General features: G+C 40.6%; 2 protein-coding genes across 2 annotated transcripts in view; one reads left to right on the top strand and one right to left on the bottom strand.

The window, feature by feature from the left end:
- Positions 1-26,759, top strand: part of CES5A (carboxylesterase 5A) — a 58,361-nt gene that overhangs the window by 21,894 nt on the left and 9,708 nt on the right. Inside the window, exons 10-12 of the mRNA XM_049703640.1 lie at positions 7,204-7,364; positions 9,307-9,353; positions 9,418-10,610. Of these exons, the coding sequence (XP_049559597.1) occupies positions 7,204-7,364; positions 9,307-9,353; positions 9,418-9,658 (449 nt within the window). The 3' untranslated portion in view covers positions 9,659-10,610. The remainder of the gene's footprint in view (positions 1-7,203; positions 7,365-9,306; positions 9,354-9,417; positions 10,611-26,759) is intronic.
- LOC101284064 (60S ribosomal protein L21-like) lies at positions 16,227-16,845 on the bottom strand. Its single transcript, XM_033417573.2, has one exon. It carries the CDS (start codon positions 16,840-16,842, stop codon positions 16,360-16,362), a length of 483 nt encoding a protein of 160 aa, XP_033273464.1. The 5' UTR covers positions 16,843-16,845; the 3' UTR covers positions 16,227-16,359.

Here is a 26,759-nt window from a genome sequence, read left to right as displayed (position 1 = left end):
TTTCCAACCACAGTGGAATGAAGTTAGAAATCAATAACGAAAGGAAATCTGGAGAATTCACAAATGTTTATAAATTAAATGGCACTTTTTTATAGTTTAGAAAATTGTGGCAAAATATGCATAACAAAAATTTTTACCATTTTAATAATTTTTAAGTGTACAGTTCAGTGGAATTAAAGTTCATTCACATTATTGTGCAACCATACCACTGTCCATCCATCTCCAGAACATTTTCATCATCCCAAATTGAAACTCTGTACCCATTAAAAAATAACTCCACACTCCTTCTGTCTCTATGAATTTGACTATTCTAGGCACTTCATATAAGTTGAATCATATAATATTTGTCCTTCTGTATCTGGCTTAATTCACTTGGCGTAATGCCTTTAAAGTTCATCCATGTTGTATCATGTATCAGAATTTCATTCTTTTCTAAGACTGAATAATATTCTATGGTATGTATATAACACATTTTGTTTATCCTTTCGGCCATCAATGGACATTTGGGCTGTTTCCACCTTTGGTTGTTGTGAATAATGCTTCCATGAACATTGGTATACAAATATCAGTTCAAGTTGTGGCTTTCACTTCTTGGGGTGCATACCCAGAGGTGTAATTGCTGGATCATATGGTTATTCTATGTTTAATTTTTTGAGGAACTGTTCTATTGTTTTCCACAGTGGCTGTACCATTTTACATTGTGCATTTATAATGCACAGGGTTCCAAGTTTTCCACATTTTTTTTTTCACATTTTTACCAACACTTGTTATTATCATTTTTAAGTAATAGCCATTGTAATAGGTGTGAAATGGTATCTTATTGTGGTTATGATTTGCATTTCCCTAAGAATTAGTGATGTTGATATCGAATATCTTTTCATGTGCTTATTACCCATTTGTATATATTCTTTGGAGAAATGTTTATTCAAGTTCTTTGCCTATTTTTGAATTTAGCTGGTTTTTGTGTTGTTGTTACTGAGTTTTAGGAGTTCTTTACATACTCTAGATATATTAATCTTTTATCAGATAAATGATTTGCAAACATTTTCTCCCATTCTGTGGATTGCCTTATTATTTTGTTGATAGTGTGCTTTGCTACAAAATAGTTTTTAACAATAAACTCTTAAATAATCAATAGGTCAAAGAAGAAATCACAGGGAAAATCAGAACATACTTTGAGATGAATGAAAACAAAACCACAAGATTCTGAAACTTATGGGGCATGGTGAAAGCAGTGCTTAGAGAGAAATTTATAGCTGTAAGTGCATACATTAAAAAGCAAAAAAGGGCTTCCCTGGTGGCACAGTAGTTGAGAATATGCCTGCTAATGCAGGGGACACGGGTTTGAGCCCTGGTCTGGGAGGATCCCACATGCCATGGAGCAACTGGGCCCATGAGCCACAACTACTGAGCCTGCGTGTCTGGAGCCTGCGCTCCCCAACAAGAGAAGCCACGATAGTGAGAGGCCCGCGCACCACGATGAAGAGTGGCCCCCGCTTGCCACAACTAGAGATAGCCCTCGCACAGAAGCGAAGACCCAACACTGCAAAAATAAAAATAAATAAATAATAAACTCCTACCCCTAACATCTTAAAAAAAAAAAAAAAAGCAAAAACAATCTCAAATCAATAACCCAACCTTCCACCTTAAGTAACTAGAAAAATAAGAGCAAAGTAAATCCAACCAGAAGGAAGAATATAATAAAGATAAGAGCAGAGATAAATGAAATAGAGTATAAAATCAATAGAGAGAATGGATGAATATAAAATTTGGTTCTTTGAAAAACAACAGAGACTTCCCTGGTGGCGCAGTGGTTAGGAATCTGCCTGCCAATGCAGGGGACACAGGTTTGATCCCTGGTCCAGGAAGATCCCACGTGCTGTGGAGCAGCTAAGCCCGTGTGCCACAACTACTGAAGCCTGCACACCTAGAGCCCATGCTCTGCAATGAGAAGCCACCACAATGAAAAGCCCACGCACCACAACGAAGAGTAGCCCTTGCTCGCTGCCACAACTAGAGAAAGCCTGCGCGCAGCAATAAATACCCAATGCAGCCAAAGATAAAAGTAAGTTAATTAATTTAAAAAATAAAAATAAAAGAGTGTTTATTGAAAAAAAAGAAAAACAACAAAATTGACAAACTTTTAATCAGACTGACCAAGAAAGAAGACTCAAATTAGAAATGAAAGTGGGTGCATTACTACAGACGTTACAGAAATAAAAAGGATTATTATGAACAGGTGTATGGCAACAAATTAGGTAGATGAAATTGAGAAATTCCTAGAAACACAAAAACTACAAAAACCAATTCAAGAAGAAATAGAAAGTCTGAATATACCTATGACAAAAGAAATTATTGAATCAGTAAGCAAAACCCTACCAACAAAGGAAATCCCAGGACCAGTTGTCTTCACTGGTGAATTCTAGCAAACATTTAAAGAATTAAAACCAATCCTTCTCAACCCTTTCAAAAAAGTGAAAGAGGAGGGAATACTTCGTAACTCGTCCTGTGAGACCAGTAGTACCCTGATAGTAAAGCCAGACAAAGACATCACAAGAAAAGAAAACTATAGACCAATATCCCATATGAGCCTAGTTGCAAAAATCCTCAACAAAATCCTAGCTACTGAATCTAGCATATTAAAAGGATTGTATACCATAATCAATTGGGATTTATCCCAGGAATATAAGCATGGTTCAATATATGAAAATCAATCAATATAATATACCTGGCCTTCCCTGGTGGCGCAGTGGTTGGGAGTCCGCCTGCCGATGCAGGGGACACGGGTTCGTGCCCCGGTCCGGGAAGATCCCACATGCCGAGGAGCGGCTGGGCCCGTGAGCCATGGCCGCTGAGCCTGCGCGTCCAGAGCCTGTGCTCTGCAACGTGAGAGGCCACAACAGAGAGAGGCCCGTGTACCGCAAAAAAAATATATATATATACCTTATTAATAGAATACAGGAAAAAACACACAATTATCTTATTAGATGCTGAAAAAGCATTTGACAAAATTCAACACACATTCATGATGAAGACACTCAACAAACTAAGAATACACAGGACCTTGTTCAAACTGATAAAGGACTTATGTGAAAAACCCACAGCTGATATCTTACTTAGTGGTGAAAGACTGAAATCTTTCCCTAAGATCAGGAACAAGATAAAGATGTTTTCTCCCACCATTTCTATTCAAGTTCTAGCGAGGACAAATTAAAAGGAATCTAAATTGGAAAGAAAGAAGCAAAACTGTCTCTATTCACAGATGGCATGATATTATGTGTAGAAAATTCTAAAGAATCCACAAAAAACCATGAGAGTTAATAAATTCAAAGTTTCAGGATACAAGATCAGCATACAAAAGTCAGTTTTATTTCTACACACTAGCAGTGAACAATCAAAAAATGAAATTAAGAGAACAACTTCATTTAGAATAGCATTAGCATCAAAAAGAATAAATTACTTAGAAATTAATATAACCAAGGAGGTACAAGATACGTGCACTGAAAATTATAAAACATTGCTGAAAGAAATGAAAGAATAAATGGTTTGGAAGATTTAGATTTAAGATGGCAATACTCCCAAATTTAATGCAATTCCCATCAAAATTCTGACTTCCTTTTTTGCAGAAATGGACAAGCTGATCCTAAAATTCATATGGAATTTCAGGGGACCCAGAATAGCCAAAATAATCTTGAAAAAGAACAAAGCTGGAAGACTCATATTTACTGATTTTAAAACTCACTTACTACAAGGCAATGGTAATCAAGGTGGTGTGCTACTGGCATAAGAATAGACAAACAGATCAATGTCCAGAAATAAACCTATATATATCTATGGTCAATTGATTTACACAAGGCTGCCAAGACTATTCAATGGGGAAAAAATAGTCTTTTCAACAAATTGTGCTGGGACAACTGAATAACACATGCAAAAGAAGGAAATTGAGCCCTACCCTCACACCATAATCAAAAATTAACTCAAAATGGTTATTTGTAGTGAGGTGGATGGACCTAGAGACTGTCATACAGAGTGAAGTTAAGTCAGAAAGAGAAAAACAAATACTGTATGCTAAAACATATATATGGAATCTAAAAAAAATGGTTCTGAAGAACCTAGGGGCAGGACAGGAATAAAGACACAGACATAGAGAATGGACTTGAGGACATGGGGAGGGGGAAGGGTAAGCTGGGACGAAGTGAGAGTATGGCATGGACTTATATATACTACCAAATGTAAAATAGATAGCTAGTGGGAAGCAGCAGCATAGCACAGGGAGATCAGCTCGGTGCTTTGTGACCACCTAGAAGGGTGGGATAGGGAGGGTGGGAGGGAGACGCAAGAGGAAGGAGATATGGGAATATATGTGTATGTATAGCTGATTCACTTTGTTATAAAGCAGAAACTAACACACCATTGTAAAGCAATTATACTCCAATAAAGATGTTAAAAAAATAATTAACTCAAAATGGATCAGAGACCTAAATGTAAGAGGTGAAACTGTAAACCTCTTAGAAGAAAACAGGGTACATTTCTATGACCTCAGATTTGGCAATGGATTCTTAGATATAACACCAAAAATATAAACAAAAAAGAAAAAAATTGGACTTTATCAAAATTAAAAATTATTGTGCATTAAAGGACAATATAAAGAAAGTGAAAAGACAACCCACAGAATGGGAGAAAATATTTGCAAATCATATATCTGATAAGGGTCTATTATTCAGAATATATAAAGAACTCTTACAAGTAAACAAACAAACAAACAAAAGGCCCAAACAACTCAAATAAAAAGTGGGCAAAGGATTGAATGGACATTTTTCCAAAGAAGATATACAAATGGCTAATAAGCACATGAAAAGATGATCAACATTATTATTAAAGAAATGAACATCATAACTACGAGATACCACTTCACATCCACTAGAGTAGCTACAATAAGCAAACAAACAAAAATCAACAACAACAAATCCAGAAAATAACATGTTGTTGAGAATGTGGAGAAATTGGAACACTCATATACTGCTGATGGGAATGTAAAATGGTGCACCCGTTGTAGAAAACAGTTCGGCTGTTCCTCAAAAAGTTAAACGTAGAAGTATCAACAATCCAGCAAATACACTCCTAAGCAACTATACTCCAATAAAAATTTTTTTAAAATAGGTGGTCAAACAAAAATCTTACATGAGTGTTCATAGCAGCCTTATTGTAACCAAAAAGAAGTAACAACCCAAATGTCCATAATTGGTGAATAGATAAACAAAAGGTGGTGTATATATATACAATGGATTATAATTTAGCCATGAAATATTGATACGTGCTACAATACGGATGAACCCTGGAAAAACTGCTAAGTGGAAGAAGCCCATAAAAGGCTATATGTTGTGTGATTCTATTTATGTGAAATGTCCAGAGTAGGCAAATCTATAGCACCATAAAATTCCCAAGGGTAAGGGGAGGGGTGAGTGAGGGAATGACTGCTTGAATGGGTCTGGGTTTCTGTCTGAGGTGATGAAAATGTTCTGGACCTAGATAGTGGTGATGGTTGCACAACATTCTGCACGTACTAAAAGCCACTGAATTATACACTTTGAAATTGTTAAAATGCTGACTTTTATGTTGGTGGATTTTTAAAAATTACTGTGAAGAAAATGCAAAAGCAAGCCACAAACTGGAAGAAAATATTCACAATACAAATCTGACAAAAAAATCATATCCAGAATAGAAGAACTCTTACAGTTCAGTAGTGAAAAGACAAATAATCCAATTACAAATGTGTAAAAGGCTTGAAAAGACACTTCACTAAAGAGGATGAATGAAAGCAAAATGCACATGAAAAGGTGCTCGACATTGTCATCAGGGAAATGCAAAATGAAACCAAAATGAGGCAACCATTTACACCTGCTAAAATGGCTAATATTAAAAACTCAAACCATATACCAAAAAGTATTGCCAAGGATGTGGAATGTTCAGAACTTCTGGTGGGAATGTGAAGTGGTTACAATCACCCTGGAAAACTGTAAGTTTCTTATAGACATACACCTACCCTGTTACTCAACCACAGAAAAGACTTGTATATGGATATCCACAGCAGCTTTAATCATAATAGCCCAAAATTGGAAAGAGCCCAAAATGTCTATTGTCAGATGAATGGATAAGTAATTTATGGTATATTCATGCAGTAGCTTACTACTTGGTGATTAGGAGTCAATTACTGATACAGGCAAAACATGGATGAACCTCAAAAGCATTATGCTGAGCAAAAGAAGCCAGATACAAAAGAGTACATTTTGTGTTATTCCATACAGAGTTCAAGAACAAGCAAAATTAATCAATTGTGATAGGAATAAAAACTTTGGTTTTCTCTTGGTAGAGTGACTAGAAGGAGATACAAGGGAACTTCTGGGGTGATGGAAATGCTCTGTATCCTGCTTGGGGTGGTGTTTACATGAACGTGCATGCATTTGTAAAAACTCATCAAAATGTACACTTAAAATCTGTGCTTTTTATGATCCATACATGATACTTCTATTAAATGAGAAAATGAGAGGAAAGGAAGCAGAGATAATAAGGCAACTTCACTGTAAGGCTTGCTAGAAGGAATTTAGAGAAATAAGCCAGTAACTGGAGGGGAAGTTGAGACCAAGAGTATGTATTGATATGTTTGTGTGTGCTTCTGTGTGTGTGTGCCCATATGTGTGTGCATATGTGTGTGCACACGTGTGTGTGCTTTAATGAGAGACTTTGTAAGCATGTTTGCTACTGATGGTGATGATCCAATAGAGAAAAACTGATGATGCAGAGAAAGAGGGGAAATTACAGAGCAAAGACCTTTAGAAGAGAGGTGAAGAAACATAGGATGCAGCAGAGCATCTTGGTAGCAGGAAATAATTTTGTTCTGTTTTCCCCAGACAGTTGAACCAGGGTCAAACAAAGGAAGTCACAAGGAGGTAGATCTCGGATCAGTATAAAGGGTTTTTTTTTGAGATGTAGTACTGTTGCCCTCTCAGGCCACCCTGAGGGGTAGTGAGTTCTGTCTCCAGGGGCACGAGGGCCACTGTAGCAGGAAACACTAGCCTCACATTGTCTCTGGGCTGTTCCACCCACGAGTCTGTGGATCCCAGACTAGATGGACGGAAATGCAGGGCCAGCCCCTACTGCCCCCTGCATGCATGCCTGCCACAAACCCTTCCTACCTTTCTGCAGATGCTGGTGCACCTGTCTACTTCTATGAGTTTCAGCATCGGCCCCAGTGCTTAAAGGATAAGAAGCCACCTTTTGTCAAAGCTGATCACACTGATGAAATCCGCTTTGTCTTTGGACGTGCCTTCCTGAAGGGCGACATTGTCATGTCTGGTAAGAAACTGGCTTCAGGGGCTCCTGCTCTTGCAGGAGCACGAGCTTGGGACGAGTTGGGGAGAAGATGAGAATCTCCATTGTTAGCGCGAAGCCTCACCAACCGCAACACTATGCAGGGGCTGGGAGGACCGGCATGGTGGTTTACAGACACAACCTTTCGCTGGAGAATGTCTCCACTCGTAGTTTTAGAAAAAGAGGCCATGAAAAAGAGGGGCCAACATTTGCTTGATGAGTGTTTTTCTCTGGACTAAAGCCTATAGGGGTGGGCACTTGGGGGCACTCATGCAATCTGATTTTTTTTGAAAAAAAAAAAAACCCACTTACTTCCTTCTCTTTGACATCTGGTCTCACCCTCCCTGCCCTTCCCAGAGCTCCCGTGAGGCTACCACTCAGGGCTTTCAAAGGCAAGAACCACATTTTTCATAATTGCAGCTGAAAGTTGTCTGGATCCAGGTGATCTAATGTAAATGCTTGTGAACTGTTTCTGGTGAGGTTAGCTCATTTATTCCTGAATTTATGACCTGTTCAGTGCCTAAAATAATAAGCCAATCAGATGAGGTGATCAAAATTTAAAAAACCATAAGAACTACACACAGGAGTTATGACTAAACTATTTAGTTAAAAAATTGCACAGTGTAGGCTCTTAACCAGTTCATGCTAGCCTCTCCGTGAAAAGGACAGAACCTCTCCTCTAGAGTGTGTCTGTGCAGTGCGGTTTGTTCATTGTTTTATTTATTCTTTCTTATCTTATAATGCCAATACTAACAGAACTACCTCCTAGGTTGTCATAAGGATTAAATGAAACAATTCTCATAAATCATATGGTGAGTGCTTAAGAAATATTACTATTATTATTACTCAGTAACCATCACTGAACCTGTACTATGTGATGGGCACATGGACTCTCAAAAATGGAAAAAATGAACAACATATGTATGTATCAAAGGGTTAAATTCCTTGGTATCTAAAGAACTCATAAAATCAATGAGAAAAACACAACCCAGTCAAAAACTGGGTAACAGATATAAATAGTTTATGGAAAGGGAAACATGTGGCTTTTAAACATAAAAATCCATTCAACCTCGCTCATAGCAAAGAGGATTAAAAACTAACCTTGACCAAGGACTCATTTTTCATAGATCAAGGTTGAGAAGAACATTTTACATAATGTATTTGAGCAGGTGGGGGAAAATTGATAACCTCATATGTCAATGGAAAACTCTATCAAAATTTAAAATGCGTGTAGTTTTTAGCCCAGCAATTCAACTTCTGGAATTTTTTATGCAATTAGACTTCCACATGTGCAAAAATATACACACACAAACACACACTAAAACATTGCTTTTACGAGCAAAAGATTGAAAAAAATGTCAAGACCCATCAATACAGTACTGGATACATGAATTATATACTTACATATATATATTTATGTATTGTATATTTATAGAGCAACAAAGAACAGTAAATGGAAGGTTTATAGGCAGCAATATGGAACTAACTCCTGGATACAATTTTAGTGAAAGAGAAAGATGTATAATGTGTGTCCACTGTAGCATCAAGTGTGTTAAAAGTGTCTGCTTAAACCCTCATGCACGTCTAGACTCCTTCGGAAGTTCCCTCAAGAATGTGGTAACAATGGTTGCCTCTGAGGCTGGTAACTGGGTGACTAGAGGGAAGAGATGGAGAAACTTACTTTCATTAGATATACTTCCTGCATTTTGAACTTTGTGCTTTAAGCAGTGTTACATTTTCAAATAAAGAAGTACAATAATTGATTGATTGATCGAGAGAGAGAGGTGTCTCTGTCCCCAAGGAACTTGCAGTCCCATGGAAAGGGCAGGAAGAGTGTTGGATGGTCAGGGAAGATGTGTGTTCAGCCTCCACCATTTGGAACCATGATTCTTCAGGCAAGTCAGTATCTGCAAATACGCAATGAGTGCAGTGAAACAGCTGAGCAGGAACATGATGCTATATTGGGCTAACTTTGCTCGGAATGGGTAAGTGAACTTCCCAGCATCCTCCGTAACCAGGTGTTTGAGGCTGAAAATCTCTCACTTCCAGGAATCCTAATGGGGAAGGCCTGCCCCTGTGGCCGGCCTACGATCAGACCGAGGAATACTTACAGCTGGACTTGAACATGAGCATGGGACAGAGACTGAAAGAGCTGGAGCTGGAGTTTTGGACGGACACCCTCCCCCTGATGATGTCCTCTTCCAGAACGCTCCTTGCTTCTCTTTCTTTCTTAACCTTCCTTTCTCTGCTCCTGCCTTTCATTTTCTCTTTTGCTCCTATCTTTGTGTGATTCTGGTTTTCCTTCTCCTTCTGCGGTTTCTCCCACAATCATTAGCTTCATCTGTGTTTAGCTACTTTACGGAGTCAACTGCTTTAGCTGATGTTTTGGGAACTTGGGGATGATCCTTAAAGAATTATTTTCAACGTCAAAAAATGCAATTTGGGGCTTCCCTGTGGCGCAGTGGTTGAGAGTCCGCCTGCCTATGCAGGGTACATGGGTTCATGCCCCGGTCCGGGAAGATCCCACATGCCGCGGAGCGGCTGAGCCCGTGAGCCATGGCCGCTGAGCCTGCGCATCCGGAGCCTGTGCTCCACAACGGGAGAGGCCACAACACTGAGAGGCCCAAGTACCAAAAAAAAAAAAAAAAAAAAAAAAAAAACAACGCAATTTGCCTTGGAAAGCTACCAGATTTCTTCAATAAATCTGCAGGAGGGCTGGCCTATTAGTTGGCATCATAATGATCTTGTTACTCATATAAAATAAAATAAGAATGCAAAATATGTACAGGGAGCAGAATTTAATTATGGGCTGAAAACTCTCCCCCTCTACCCCAGCATCCAAGATGAAGTGAACTTTCTAACATGTCTTGGTGTGTGTTACCTGAATTATGTGTCCTCCAACCCCCATCTAGGTGGGTTTTAGCCACGAACCAAGCATGGATGTCCTGAACATCACTGCCTTGAACTGGCTCTCTTCTCTGGCTCAGGAGTTATGTCGGGGAGAGGGACACACCAGAGACCCTGCTCAGAAATGGAAAACAGATGTCCTCCAAGTTCTGGAATGCAGAAGTCAAACACCAGGCAGCAAGTTCAGTCAGAGATTTCCAAGAAGAAGGGATGTTTTACTGATGGGGTGGAGACTAATCCATCATTCAATAAATCTACATTGGGTGCCTGATATGTACCAGCAATAGCCCTACTGGGGTTACAACAGTTAACAAAGACATACTCTCCATCAAATGGTGAGCAAACAGACAGTAAGCAAACATTCACACAAGTGACTATCTTAAGATACAAAGTTGAAGAATTCATTTAGTAAAGGAAGGTGTTTTAAGAAAGTGTAAGAGGGGAACCTCATTGAGGTGAAAGTCTTAGGAAGCTCTCTCTGGAGAAATAACATTTGTAATAAGAAAGGATGAATTAAAGTTAACCAGATGATAAGTAGGGAGAATGTTATACATACCATCATTCAAAGGATGCACTTTTACTTTTTATATCCATATAATTCCTGTTACATCCATACAATTTACCCAGGTAATTACTATTTATTTCTGATTCCTTCAAAATTACACGAGGTACATAGAATAGGAGGGTCTCTGAAGTGTCAGTAACTTACAGTTCTTCTGGGTCAGAGATCTTCAACTTATAGCCTGAATCTGACCTCCAGAAGAGTTTTGGTTAGCTCACACAATGTCAAATATGTTTTGGAATTAGTTTCCACCTAATTTTAAATTAGGGACATTTTACATTAAAAGCCATATTTCCAGCTTCTCAAAAACAACAACAACAGATCCGGCAACATTAGAACTGTATTACCACATGTTAACTAGGGCTTCTGAAAGCCCATATAACACCTTCGTGCAAATTATAAGGTATCCTTTCCTCAAAACCCTCTACAGAAAATATCTACATCTATGATATGAATGACATGTCCTCTGAAATAGTGTCCTTGTGCAGTGCACAACCTTCATAACTGTTCTCAGCAACCCTGATAAAACAATCTGCAGGAGCTGAGGAGTGGCTATCCCTTTACAAAGGCATGAACTCTCAACTTTCCCCAGTCTTCACTATTCTCCATTGTCTTGGTCCTGGCCCATTTCACTCACTGGTATTACCTGCCCCCTGAAGGTGTTTAAGTTTGGACCCCTTACCTCTCATTTTACAGTAATCTGCAAGGGGGAAGGGACTCACCCAAGATGACTTGTGAGTTAGCAGCAAGTCAACACCAGGCCTTGAGTCTCTTGTCTCTCCAGCACAAGACTCTTCCTGCCATGCTGCCTGCCTCCCTCAGCAGATGGTCCAAAGCTGTTGGATTATCTCTAGTTTAGGTGATTTTGAGAGTTGTGGGTCAGTGATGTTCGGGCCATTTTATGGTTGTTAAAAGAAGGACTGAGCCGCATACAAGCAAGCTGGAAATTCAGTTGCCTCTGCAGCTGCAGAAGGCTAATTTCTACCTTGGTATTTGGCAAAACTAACAGCTAGAAAAATATCACTCAACTCATATTTTTAAATATTATTATATTAAATGAAATTACACATTATTTATATACTGCTTGCAGTCCTAGTGTCATCAAATATGGTTCTTATTTTGGTTGGTACCTTGCAGGAGGGAGCATATATCCACTTCATCCAGATACAGGGCCCTCTTCCTTCCTTGTTCCTGTCCACATGCAATTAAATGTTTTATCAAATTAAAGTTGAAATATAAATGACAGTTGGAGGGCTTCCCTGGTGGCGCAATGGTTGAGAGTCTGCCTGCCGATGCAGAGGACACGGATTCATGCCCTGGTCCGGGAAGATCCCACATGCCATGGAGCGGCTAAGCCCGTGAGCCATGGCCGCTGAGCCTGTGCGTCTGGAGCCTGTGCTCCGCAACGGGAGAGGCCACAACAGTGAGAGGCCCATGTACCGCAAAAAAAAAAAAAAAAAAAAAAATGACAGTTGACATCCAGGTTTTTTTCATTTAATTTAGAATTTTATATGGGGTGTAAGTAGAAGATACACTTGGAGGGTTTTTCCAAAATCCAGTGCCCTTCCACACCCAGTCCAACTTAGGCATAATCTTCTTGGCTAGGACTTGGGACTCTGTATTTTCAGTTTTTACGTGTTCAGTGCACACCCTGAATAAGAACTGCTGAGCCTTAAGCATGTGTCATATGTATTTTCCAAGTTGCCAGAGGGTCTTTAAAAAATCAGCTTTTATGGGGCATGGCCAAGATGGCAGAGTAGGAAGATCCCAATTTCACCTATTTTCATGGGCACACCTAAATTACACCTATTTACAGACCAACTATCAATGAGAATGTCCTGAAGACTAGCAGAAAAGATCTTGTATAATTAAAGATAATAATTTTAAAAGGAACTACAATGAGATGGGTAGGAGGTGCAGAGATGTCATATAGTCAAGATCCATACCCCTGCATAGGCAACCCACAAACAGGATTATAATTACAATTGCAGAGGTTCCCCTCAAGAGTGAGGGGTCAAAGCCCCACACTGGGCTCCCCAGTCCAGGGGTCCTGCACTGGGAAGATGAGCCCCCAGAACATTTGGCTTGGAAGGCCAGTGGGTCTAACTTTCATGAGAGACAGAGGGCTGTAGAAAATAGAGTCTCCGTTCTTAAGGGCACACACAAAATTTCACATGCTTGGAGAACCAGGGCAGAAGGAGGAATTTGAAATGACCTGGGTCAGACTCATTACAGAAGGCAAACATCACCCTGATACTGAAACCAGGCAAAGATATCACAAAAAAGAAAATTGCAGGTCAATATCACTAATGAACATAGATGCCAATTCCTTAACAAAATATTAGCAAATTGAATTCAACAATGCATTAAAAGGAACATATACCATGATCAAGAAGAATTTATGCCAGACATGCAAGGATAGTTCAATATCTGCAAATTGATCACTGTGAAACACCACATCAACAAATTGAAGACTAAAAATCATATGATAATCTCAATAGATATAGAAAAATCTTTTGACAAATTTGGACACCCATTTATGATAAAAACTCTCAAAAAAGTGGATGTAGAGGGAACAAATCTCAACATAATATAGGCCATATATGACAAACCCACAGGTAACATCATACTCAATAGTGAAAAGCTGAAAGCATTTCCTCTAAGGTCAGGAACAAGATAAGGATGCCCACTTTCACCACTTTTATTCAACTTAGTACTGGAAGTCTTAGCCACAGAACTTTGAAAAGAAAAAGAAATTAAAGGAATCCAGATTGGAAGAAAGAAGTAAAACTGTTACTGTTTGCAGATGACATGATACTATATATAGAAAATCCTAAAGACACCACTGAAAAAAAAATTAGAACTCATCAATGAATTCAGTAAAATTGCAGGATACAAAATTAATATACAGAAATCTGTTGTGTTTTTATACACTAGCAATGAGCTACCAGAAAGAGAAATTTAGAAAACGATTCCATTCACAATCACATCAAAAAGAATAAAATACCTAGAAATAAGTCTAACTAAGGTGATAAAAGACGTGTACTCAGAAAACTGTAAGACACTGATGAAAAAATTGAACATGACACAAACAAATGGAAAGATATACCATGTTCATGGATTGGAAAAATTGACATTGTTAAAATGACCCTACTACCCAAGGCAATCTACAGATTCAACACAATTCCTATCAATATACCTATGGAATTTTTCACAGAACTAGAACTAGTATTTCCAAAATTTGTATGGAAATACAAAAGACCCAGAATAGCCAAAACAATATTGAGAAAGAAGAACAAAACTGGAGGTATCATGTTTCTTGATTTCAAACTCTGGTACAAAGCCACAGTAATCGAAACAGTGTGATACTGGCATACACACACGCACACACACACACACACAAAGACACATAGATCAGTGGAATAGAAGAGAGAGTCCAGAAGTGAACTCACACTTATATGGCCAATTAATGTAGGACAAAGTTAGCAAGAGTATCTAATGGGGTAAAGACAGCCTCTTCAATAAATTGTGCTGGGAAAACTGGACAGCAACATGCAAAAGAATCAAACGACTGCTTTCTCACACCATATACAAAAATACATTCAAAATGGATTAAAGACTTGAATGTAGGACCTGAAACCATAAAATTTGTAGAAGAAAACAGCCAGTACATTATTTGACATCAGTCTTAGCAATATTTTTTTTTTTGGATCTGTCTCCCCAGGTAAGGGAAACAAAAGCCAAAACAAACAAATGGGGCTACATCAAACTAAAAAGGTTTTACACAGCAAAGGACGCTATCAACAAAACAAAAAGGCCATCTATTGAATGGGCGAAGATATTTGCAAATGATATATATGATAAGGGGTTAATATCCAAAATATACAAAGAACTCAGAACTCAACATCGATAAAACAAACAACCTGATTTTAAAATGGTCAGAGGACCTGAACAGACATTTTTCCAAAGAAGATATACAAAGGCCAACAGGCACATGAAAAGATGTTCAGCATCACTAATCATCAGGGAAATGAAAATCAAAACCACAATGAGATATCACTCACACCTGTTAGAATGGCTGTCATCAAAAAGACAACAAATAGCAAGTGTTGGGGATGTGGAGGAAAGGGAACCCTTGGCATTGTTGGTGGGAATGTAAATTTGGTGCAGTTACTATGCAAAACAGTATGGAGAATTCTCAAAAAAATGAAAATAGAACTGCCATATGATCCACCAGTTTTACTCCTGGGTATTTTTCCAAAGGAGACCTAAACACTAATTTGAAAAGGTATATGTATCCCTATGTCCATTGCAGAATTATTTACAATAGGTAAGTTATGGAAGCAAACTAAGTGCCCATCAATAGATGGACATAGAAGATGTGGGGGGTGTGTGTGTGTGTGTGTGTATGGCTGAGTGTGTGTATATATATATATATATATATATATGTATATATATATATATATATATATACACACACTCAGCCATAAAAAAAGAATGAAATCTTGCCATTTTTGACAATATGGATGGACCTAGAGGTTATTACGCTAAGCAAAATAAGTCAGACAAAGAAAGACAAATATCATGATTTCACTTATATGTGGAATCTAAAACACAAAACAAATGAACAAACAATGAAACAGGAACATAGTCGTAGATGCAGAGAACAAACAGGTGGTTGTCAGAGGAGAGGGGGTTGGGGAGAAGAGAAAAACAGGGGAGGGAGATTAAGAAATACAAACTTCCAGCTGTAAGAAAATGAGTCATGATGTGAAATACCCAGTGTGTGGAATATAGTCAATAATTATGTGTTATTGTATGGTGAGAGATGGTAACTAGACTTATCATGGTGCTTTTTTTGAAATATATAGAGATAACAGATCACTATGTTGTGTAACAGGAGCTAACAGTGTTGCAGGGCAATTATACTTCAAAAACAAACAAACGAGTGAACAAAAACTAGCAAACTTATATAAAAAGAGATTGTATTTGTGGTTACTAGAGGCAGGGGTGAGGGAGGGGAAATTGTATGAATGTTGTCAAAAGGTACAAACTTCCAGTTATCAGATAAATAAGTACTAGAGATATAATGTACAGCATAATAACTATAATTAACACTGCCATATGTTACAAAGAAAGTTGTTAGGAGAGTAAATTCTAAGAGTTTTCATCACAAGGAGAAAAAGGTTTTCTGTTTCTTTAATTTTGTATCTGTATGAGATGATGGCTGTTCACTAAACTTATTGTGGTCATCATTTCATGGTACATATATGTCAAATCATTATGCTGTACACCTTCAACTTACGCAGTGCTATATGTCAATTGTATCTCAACAAAACTAGAAGAAAAAAATCAGCTTTCATATCTGACTGATGTGGGTATATCACAATCTCTTTAGCCAATAGTGTGCTCCTGGATATTTATGGGCATAATTTGATGAGTAACTTTGGGAATGAGTACTTTTACTTTTTTACTTCTTTTTTTTTTTTTACAGTCCAGGTCTTTTATTTTCTTCACACCCATCATGCCATGAATTCATAGGGAATGGGCTGCAACAGTTCAGGCTCCTTTCCGTTGGTTCTCATGAAGTGTGCTTCTCTGGGTGGAGCAGGCTGGCGCTTCAGTTGACCCCAAGTACCTTTCTCTTTGGCTTCCTTCTTCTTCTGACCATTTTCCTTCACCGGTTTCAGGAAGCTATCTCGGCTCTTAGAGTGCTTAATATGCTCGATAGGCACATTAATTCTCTTGGTAAGAATCTTGCCCTTAACTTGTTTGTTTATAATGATGCCAACAGCATGCTGGGTAACATTGTAGACTCTCCCAGTTTTACCATGGTAACGTTTGTGGGGCATTCCTTTTTGAACAGTGCCCATTCCCTTGATATCTACAGTATCACCTTTCTTGTAGATTCGCATGTATGGGGCCAAAGGAACAACTCCATGTTTTCTAAAAGGCCTAGAGAACATGTAGCAGGTGTTCCTCCTCTTTCCCTTTGTGTTGGTCATTTTGGAGAATTACTGGAAGATGGCAGTTCCGGCCAAAAGGTGAGTACTTTTACTTTTTAAAATTACTTATGGCTTCTGGATTTGCAGAAGATCAACTGGATCAAAGGCCCTTTGATTTGATTTGATTTTTTAATTTTTTATAAATTTATTTATTTTGGGCTGCGTTGGGTCTTCATTGCTGTGCCTGGGCTTTCTCTAGTTGCGGAGAGCGGGGGCTACTCTTCATTGCAGTGGGTGGGCTTTTCACTGCGGTGGCTTCTCTTATTGCAGAGCACAGACTCTAGGCACGTGGGCTTCAGTAGTTGTGGATCGCAGGCTCCAGAGCACAGGCTGAGTTGTTGTGGCGCACAGGGTTTAGTTGCTCCATGGCATGTGGGATCTTCCCGGACCAGGTCTCGAACCTGTGTCCCCTGCATTGGCAGGCAGATTCTTAACCACTGCGCCACCAGGGACACCCCAAGGGCCCTTTTAAAATTACTCTCCTTACGTTCTACAAATTCAATTCCATAGGGTCACATCACTTCACACTCATCAACAATACAGGTACATGTATTTCACAATCACTTCTGCTTTTTCATCATTGTAAAAACATAAAATATTTAACACTTTCTTGTTGTAAATTTTAAAAATTATTTATTTACAGAAAAATCCTTTATTTTTTTCAAACAATCTTGAATTTGAATTAAATCAAACCCAAACAAAACTTTAGAGAAATATCAGCCTTCGCCTGTGAATTTCCTCTCATCCAGCAGAGGTCAGCAATGTAAAAGGGGAAAAAAAATTCCCTTCCCTCAGGGATCCTGGGATGCAGGTGATATGATACCCTAGAACTTAGAAGGAAAAGAAAACCATACAAAATAGTTAAGTTACAAACCTATACCATTAATCATTGTCCCTTTTCCCTGTAAGATTTGGAAAGGGGAAAAGTACAGTTCATTACCTCAAAAGACTGAAATGACTCACAGGCGGAAAAGAGTTTGGGGCCAGCAGTTTTCTTCTTTCCTGTTTTTTCTACTTTCCCATCAAGTCCCTAGGAGCCTGCCTCAGATGGGCAGAAAGTAGTTCCTTCCCCTGTGTGTACCTGTTCTTTCTACTCTTGCCTCAGTGGCCCTTTGGGCTCTGGACCTTTCTGCGTGACCCTCAAAGCCCGATTCTTCTCCCTCTCAGCCTCTGGTCTTGGCTGAAAGTCACGGGTTTTCCCTCCTGGCAGAGGTGGAACAAGGTGCAAGGTGGGCTCAGGACCTGTACCTGGGAAGCTGCCATGCCTGGCACTGCCCCAGGTAACAAATCTACAAGATGAACCCCCTTCCCACAGCTGAGACTGACCCAGCCCGCCATAGCCCTTCTGCTCTGCTAAAAGTTTGTAAGTGTGCACCTCATTTTATTCCCTGGGAAGGGAGGAGTGGGGAGAGAAAAACCTGTCACTTGATTATGTCCAAATACAAAGGAATTCCTGGGCAAAGAAGTTGCTGTGCTCCATGGATGAGTTGGGTCTCAAATTGGGACCTAAAGAATGGATGGGGGGATAAAGGCCAGCAAAGGTGTGTGGAAGCTCGACCATAAATGTGCAGGGCGGACATATATACACTACCAAACGTAAAATAGATAGCTAGTGGGAAGCAGCCGCATAGCACAGGGAGATCAGCTCGGTGCTTTGTGACCACCTAGAGGGGTGGGATAGGGAGGGTGGGAGGGAGGGAGATGTAAGAGGGAAGAGATATGGAAACATATGTATATGTATAACTGATTCACTTTGTTATAAAGCAGAAACTAACACACCATTGTAAAGCAATTATACTCCAATAAAGATGTAAAAAAAAAAAAATGTGCAGGGCCGGGAGAGGGCCAGCCCAGTCGGCAGCATGGCTGGTATTGTCACAGTTGCTAGAGCACAACTTTGAGGCTTAGGGAACAGCTTTTATACCTTGACCTGTAGGAAACAGATTTCTTTGTTTAGAGTGGGATGATTGATAAGAGGTGAATTTATCTACCCATCCATCCATTCATCCACTATCTATCATCTATATCTATCTATCTATCTATCTATCTATCTATCTATCTATCTATCTGGGCTCCTTTATAGGCATACCTCATTTTATTTCACTTGACTTTATTATGCTTTACAGATATGGCATTTTTTACAAATTAAAAGTCTGTGGCAACCCTGTGTGGAGCAAAACTATCGGTGCTATTTTTCCAAAAGAATTTGCTCACTTTGTGTCTCTATGTCACATTTTGGTAATTCTCACAATATTTCAAACATTCTTCATTATTATATGTGTTATGGTGATCTGTGATGAGTGATCTTTGATCTATTGTAATTGTTTTGCGGTGCCAGAAATCATGCTCATATAAGATGGCAAACTTAATAAATGTTTTGTGTGTTCTGACTACTCCATCTATGGACCATTCCCCTCTGACTCTCCGTCTCCTCAGGCCTCCCTATTCCCCAGGACAAAACTATATTGAAATTTGGCCAGTTAAAAACCCTACAATGGCCTCTCAATATTCGAGAGAAAGAAAGAGTTGCACGTCCCTTATTTCAAATCAAAAGCTAGAAATGAGTAAGCTTACTAAGGAAGGCATGTTGAAAGCTGAGATAGACTGAAAGCTTAGGCCTCTTGTGCCAAACGGTTAGCCTCATTGTGAGTGCAAAGGGAAAGTTCTTGAAGGAAATTAGAAGTGCTGCTCCAGCGAACACACTAATGATAAGAAAGCAAAACAGCCTTATTGCTGATATGGAGAAAGTTTTAGTGGTCAGATAGAAGATCAAACCAGTCACAACATTCTCTTAAGCCAAAATCTAGTCTAGGGCTTCCCTGGTGGCGCAGTGGTTGAGAGTCCGCCTGCCGATGCAGGGGACATGGGTTCGTGCCCCGGTCCGGGAAGATCCCACATGCCGCGGGGCAGCTACGCCCGTGAGCCATGGCTGCTGAGCCTGCGCGTCTGGAGCCTGTGCTCTGCAATGGGAGAGACCACAACAGTGAGAGGCCCACGTACTGCAAAAAATAAAATAAAATCTAATCTAGAGCAAGGCCCTGACTTCCTTTAATTCTGTGACAGCTGAGAGAGGTGAGGAAGCTGCAGAAGAAAAGTTTGAAGCTAGCTGAGCTTGGTTCATGAGGTTTAAGGAAAGAAGCTGTCACCATAACATAGAAGTACAAGGTGATACAGCAAGTGCCAAAGTAGAAACTGCAGCAAATCATCCAGATTATCTAGCTAAAATCATTAGTGAAGGTGGCTACACTAAACAACAGATTTTCAATGTCGATTAAACAGCCTTATATTGGAAGAAGATGCCATTCTAGAATTTTCATAGATAGAGAGGAGAAGTCAATGTCTGGCTTCAAAGCTTCAAAGGACAGGCTGACTCTCTTGTTAGGGGCTAAAGCAGCTGGTGACTTTCAGCTGAAGTCAATGCTCATTTACCATACTGAAAATCCTAGGGCCCTTAAGGATTATTCTAAATCTACTCTGCCTGTGCTCTATAAATGGAACAACAAGGCCTGGATGACAACACATTTGTTTGCAACATGGTTTGCTGAATATTTTAAGCCCATTGTTCAGACCTATTGCTCAGGAAAAAAAGATTCCTTTCAAAACATTACTGCTCATTGACAGTGCACCTGGTCACCCAAGAGCTCTGATGGAGATGTACAAGATTGTTACTGTTTTCATGCTGCTAACACAACATCCATTCTGCAGCCCATGGATCAAGGACTAATTTCAACTTTCAGGTCTTGTTATTTAAGAAATACATTTCATAAGGCTATAGCTGCCACAGATAGTGGTGATTCCTCTGATGGATCTGGGCAAAGCACATTGAAAACCTTCTGGAAAGTATTCATCATTCTAGATGCCATTAAGAACATTCATGATTCATGGGAAGAGGTCAAAATATCAACACCAGCAACAGTTTAGAAGTTGATTCCAGCCCTCATGGATGACTTTGAAGGGCTCAAGACTTCACTGGAGGAAGTAACTGCAGATGTGATGGAAATAGCAAGAAGCTAGAATTAGAAGTGAAGACTTAAGATGTGACTGAATTGCTGCCATCTCGTGATAGAACTTTAACGGATGAGGAGTTGCTTCTTATGGATGAGCAAAAGAGTGACTTCTTGAGATGGACTCTACTCCTGGTAAAGATGTTGTGAAGATTGTTAAAATGACAACAAGGATTTATGATACTATTGTACATAAATTTAATTGGTAAAGCAGCAGCAGGGTTTGGGAGAATTGACTCCAATTTTGAAAGAAGTCAAACTGTGGGTAAAATGCCATCAAACAGAATTGCACGCTACAGAGAAATCATTCGATCAGTCAGTACACAGACTGCATTGTTGTCTTATCTTTAAAAATTGCTGTAGTCAATCCAGAGTTCAGCAACCACCACCCTGATCAGTCAGCAGCCATCAACATCGAGGCAAGACGCTCCACCAGCAAAAAGGTTATGACTTGCTGAAGGCTCAGATGATTGTTAGTGTATTTTTAGCAATAAAGCATTTTTAAATTAAGGTATATACATTGGTTTTCTAGACATAATGCTATTGAAGACTTAATAGACTGTTGTAAGATGTAAATATAACTTTTTTTAAACATCTTTATTAGAGTATAATTGCTTTACAATGGTGTGTTAGTTTCTGCTTTATAACAAAGTGAATCACTTATACATACACATATGTCCCCATATCTCTTCCCTCTTGCATCTCCCTCCCTCCCACTCTCCCTATCCCACCCCTCCAGGCAGTCACAAAGCACCGAGCTGATCTCCATGTGGTGGGAAACCAAAAAATACAGAGATTGCCCATCTCCTCACTTTCAGTCTGTGTGCATCTTTAGATGTGAAGTGAGTCTCTTTTTCTCTTCACCCCTATAATGTGGATGTTATTATGCATGCTGTTGTCCTATAGGTCCCTTAAGTTATCTTCACTTTTTTTAATTTTTTAATGTTTTTATGGTACACGAGGCTCTCACTGTTGTGGCCTCTCCCGTTGCGGAGCACAGGCTCCAGACACGCAGGCCCAGTGGCCATGGCTCACGGGCCCAGCTGCTCTGCAGCATGTGGGATCTTCCCAGACCGGGGCACAAACCCGTGTCCCCCGCATCAGCAGGCGGACTCTCAACTCAAGCCACCAGGGAAGCCCCTATCTTCACTTTTTAAAGTTCTTTTTTTCTCTTTGCTGCTCTGTTTTGTTGAGTTCCACTGCCCTGTCTTCCAGATCACTGATTCTTTTCAGTGCTTCTTCTATTCTGCTGTTGAACCCCTCCAGTGTATTTTTCAGTTCAGTTATTGTATTCTGCAGCTCTGTGATTTGTGTGGTACTTTCTCCTATTTACTCTTTGTTGAAGTTCTGCTGTGTTCATCCATCCTCTCCCAAGTTTCATGAGCATCTTCATGATCATTACTTCTACATTTTTATCAGGTAAATTACCCATCTCTGTTTCATTAAGGTTTTTTCTGGGGTTTTATCTTGTTCTTTCATTTGGAAAATATTCTTCTGTCTCCTCATTTTGCTTGGCTCTCTGTGTTTGTTTCTATGTATTAGGCAAAACAGTCTTGAAGGAGCAGACTTGAGTAGGAGATCAAGACTTATCATTAACCTTGACCTAGCTCTTGGTCATCTCTTAATCATTTGTGATTGTCTAAGCAGCCTGATTTTTTCTAGCTAGGTCCCAGTTTTTGAGGGTGTCAAGAACTTTCTGATTTTTTTGGATCCCTGGGATCCAGAAATATAATACCCCTTGCCACCAGAGTAAACCACTCAGTGGGTATCCCCATTATGGGCTGCATGTGTGTGCTGGCTTTGGTGGGGCCACAGGAGTAATGCAGGGGCAGTGTATTTGCCTGGTCAGGTTTGGTGAGACCGTGGGAACAGTACAGGTGCAGGGCACTCACCCAACTGGCTTTGGTGGAGCTGTAGAAGTGGTAGGGCTGAGGTACTTGCTTGGCCAGCTTTGATTGGGGCCAAGAGAGAGTCTCAGATGCCAGACATGCCCCCTGGTGCTAACAGGTCAGAGGGAGAGTGCAAAAAAGGTATCTGCCAAGCCCGTGCTAGCAAGGTAGAAGGAGAAGCAGAAAGGGTGCCCACCAGTGCCGGTGTCCCCAGAGAGTGTCCTAATAGGTTCCTGCCCCTCCAGCAGATGCTTTAGGATTAACGAATAAATCTTCTTCACATATGGTCTAGGCAGTTTTCAAACTGCTGCTTTTGTGCTTGGTCCCAGGGCAAATGAGTCTGTGTACAAGCTCTTAAAGAAAGAAATCTCCATTCCCTATAGGCCTGTGGTTCTCCTGAACATAAGCCCTGTTGGTTTTCAAAACCAGGCATCCTGGGAGCTGTCTCTCCAGTGCAGGTCCCAAGAGTTAGCATGCCTGATGTGGGGCACAAACCCCTGACTCCTCAGGGATAAGCAGTACATTTGTGAGATCCCTCCTGCTTGTGGGCCACCATACTGGGGATGGGGTTTGGGGAAGACTGCAACTCTGCCTCTCCTACCCATCTCAATGTGACCCTTTGTTGTGGAGGAGCTGATCTACTACTGTGAGTATATATTTACCTTTAGCAGTGAGATTTTTTCTTTTGTAATTTTCATATCTCTAGCTGTGGTCTTTTCATTTCTTCTTAGAGAAGTCCCTTTAGCATTTATTGTAAAGCCAGTTTTCTGGTGCTGAACTCTTTTAGGTTTTGCTTATCTATAAAACTCTTTGTCTTGCCTTCAAACCTGAATGATAGCCTTGCCAGGTAGAGTATTCTTGACTGTAGGTTCTTCCTTTCATGACGTTAAATATATCATGCCACTCCCTTCTGGCATGCAGAGTTTCTGCTGAAAAGTCAGCTGATAGACTTATGGAAATTTCCTTGTACATAACTAGTTGCTTTATCCTTGGTGCTTTTAATAGTCTCTATCATTAACTTTTGCAATTTTAATTACAGTGTGTCTTGGTGTGGACCACTTTGATTTGATCTTGTTTGGGACACTCTGTACTTCCTAGACCCGGATGTCTGTTTCCTTTCCCATGTTAGGAAAGTTTTCAGCTATCATTTCTTCAAATAAGTTTTCTGCCCCTTTCTCTCTCTCTTTTCCTTCTGGGACCCCTGTATTGCAAATGTTAGTATACTTGATGCTGTCCCAGAGGTCTTTAAAACTATTGTAATTTTTTTTAATTCTTTTTTTTTCCTGTTGTGCTTCAATGAGCCCCACTGCTCTGTCCTGCGGTTCACTGATTTGTTCCTCTGTATCACCTATTTTACTGCTGATTCCTTCTAGCGTATTTTTAATTTCAGTTATTATATTCTTCAGTTCTACTTTTCTTTATATTTTCTAACTCTTTGTTATACTTCTCACTGTGTTCATCCATTCCTCTCCTGAGTTTGTTGAGCATCTTTATATTCATTACCTTGAAGTCTTTATTGAGTAGATTGCTTGTCTCCACTTTGCTTAGTTCTTCTTCCAGGGTTTTATCTTGTTCCTTCATTGTGACATATTTTTCCATTGCCTTATTTTGCCTAACTCAGTTTTTATTTCTGTGTATTGGATAGGTCCGTTACATTTCCCAATCTTGGAGGAGTGGCCTCATGTAGGGGTTGTCCTATGGGGCCCAGCAGCACACTCCCCTCTGATCACCAAAATTATAGGCTCTAGTGGTGCCACCTGTGGTGGGTGCATGGGTCCTTCTATTTTGGCAGGGCCAACTACTGTGAGTCCACGGGTAGGTGGGGCTGGTCCCGGCCCCGGTGGCTGCCAGTGGGTCCTGGGGGCAGAGCCGTCCCAGGGCTGGTCCCAGCCCATTGGTGGCAGGGCCATGTGCTAGTGTGGCTGGCTGCTGAGGCTGGGTGGTTTCATGGCTGGTGCTGTCCTGTTGGTGGGTGAGGCTGGGTCCTCGGCCTGCTGATGGTCAGGGCTATGTCCCAGAGTGGCTGGCGGCTCAGCCTAGGGGGTCCTTGGACTAGGGGCCAGTTAAGATTCAGTGCTAATAGACTAGAGGAAGTGCTCCAAAATGGCACTTGCCAGCGCCCGGGTCCTTGTGGTAGAACAAGCTCCCATAAATGGCTTACGCTGTCATCTTTTTCTGTAGGGGGAATCCCTGTTGCCTCCTGCCTCTTCAGGAGGCTCTCCAAGATTAGCTAGTGGGTCAGATCCAGGCTCCTTTCAAGTTACTGCCTCTGTGCTGGGTCTAGGAGTATGTGATATTTTATGTGCACCCTTTCCCACAGCCCTCCAGCTCTCCTGTATGCTGGCCTTCAAAGCCAGAGATTCTGGGGGCTGGTCTTCCTTGTGCAGATTCCCCAGGTTGGGGGGCCTGATACGGGGCTCAGACTCCTCACTCCTTGGGGAGAACCTCTTCAACTGTGATTATCCTCCCATTTGTGGGTCACCTACAAAGGGGGTGTGGGTCTTCTCTGTCCGTCCTCTCATATTGTGTTTCCTTCTCTGTATCTTAGCTGTGGAAGACCTTTTCTGCTAGTCTGCAGGTCATTCTCATTGATAGTCGCTCTATTTGGTGTGCCTGTTGGAGGAGGTGAGCTCAGGGTCTTCCTACTCTGCCATCTTGGCCACTCCCTTACAAAATGGTTTTCCTGAAAATAAGTTACTCAGTGGGAAAAGCTGACCACTGATGGTCAGCTAGTAACATAAGGGTGGGGCAACCTTGTCCACCGTCATGACCACTAGGTAGGTGACCAGGCGTTGTCTTCATCACTGTTACTACAGCCACTTCCTTGAACTTCAGGAAAATTTTCCTTTTGACACTCAGATCTCTGGATAGAAATCACGTTGTGTTGATGCTGCCACAGGCCTTCTGGTGCTCTGTTGTGATCAGGTGATTGGATTCCCCAGATTCAATCCAATTCTGGGACTGGCAGAAGCAGAGCACATGTGGGGAACTTTAGCCGGGGTGGATCTTGGAGGGGAGAGCTGCACTCTTTTTTTTTTTTGCGGTACGCGGGCCTCTCACCACTGTGGCCTCTCCCGTTGCGGAGCACAGGCTCCGGACGCGCAGGCTCAGCGGCCATGGCTCACGGGCCCAGCCGCTCCGCGGCATGTGGGATCCTCCCAGACTGGGGCACGAACCCGTGTCCCCTGCATCGGCAGGCGGACTCTCAACCACTGCGCCACCAGGGAAGCCCGAGAGCTGCACTCTTGATGTGCATAAGTTGGGGGTATCTGCATCCCCCACTTTCACAGCTACCTGGCACCTCTAATCCAGAGTGTTGTCTACTGTCTCCATTCTTCATCCATCTTTCGGGGCCTCCCTCCTCCCCATGCATCAACTTTCACTCTCTCTGCCCTAAAAGCAGTGGTCATTGTTCTGTCATCTTTCAGCTTCCAGAGTGCTGTTGCCATCGTCTCCTCTTCCACTTTGGACACATGGGCTTGTGCCTTTACAGACTTTATTTTACTGTCCTTTTAGAAAAACTGGGGGAGGGAGTGAAAATTCAGGTTTTTATCCTCCTTCTTTAATAGCAAATGCCAAACTGCTTTTTTGAATGAACACTTAAAAACAATATTATGTATGTTTCTACACTTTTGACTGCTACCTAGCATCCCGTAGTAGAAATACTTAATAACTTATTTAACCATTTACTACCATTGGTCATAGGTTATTTCATACTTTTTACTACTATCAATATCATTGAGGTGAACAATCAGTCTGATACAGACATCTTAGGGCTCATTCAGAATTACTCCTCAATAGAAAATAGGTAGGGCAATGAAGATACCCTTCTTAAGTATTTGGATAGATTTTGCCAAATTGCCCCCAAGAAAGGCTGTACTAATTTATTTCCCACATCAGTGGTGAAAGTTCCTGTTTTTCTACACTCTTGTCAATACTGGCACAACCATTAAAATAGTAGTGAGATGATTCCTTGCCAACTTGACAGGTACAGTTTGAGTATCTGGTTTTGCACGTCTTGATG

The sequence above is a fragment of the Orcinus orca genome, chromosome 20, assembly GCF_937001465.1.
Source record: "Orcinus orca chromosome 20, mOrcOrc1.1, whole genome shotgun sequence".
Lineage (NCBI taxonomy): Eukaryota > Metazoa > Chordata > Mammalia > Artiodactyla > Delphinidae > Orcinus > Orcinus orca.
The sequence above is the reverse complement of the archived record's forward strand: the minus strand, read 5'-3'. Positions and strand labels throughout refer to the sequence as shown.

Coding starts and splice junctions, on each gene's coding strand:
- LOC101284064 (XM_033417573.2), bottom strand. CDS start 16,842: ATGACCAACACAAAGGGAAAGAGGAGGAACACCTGCTACATGTTCTCT.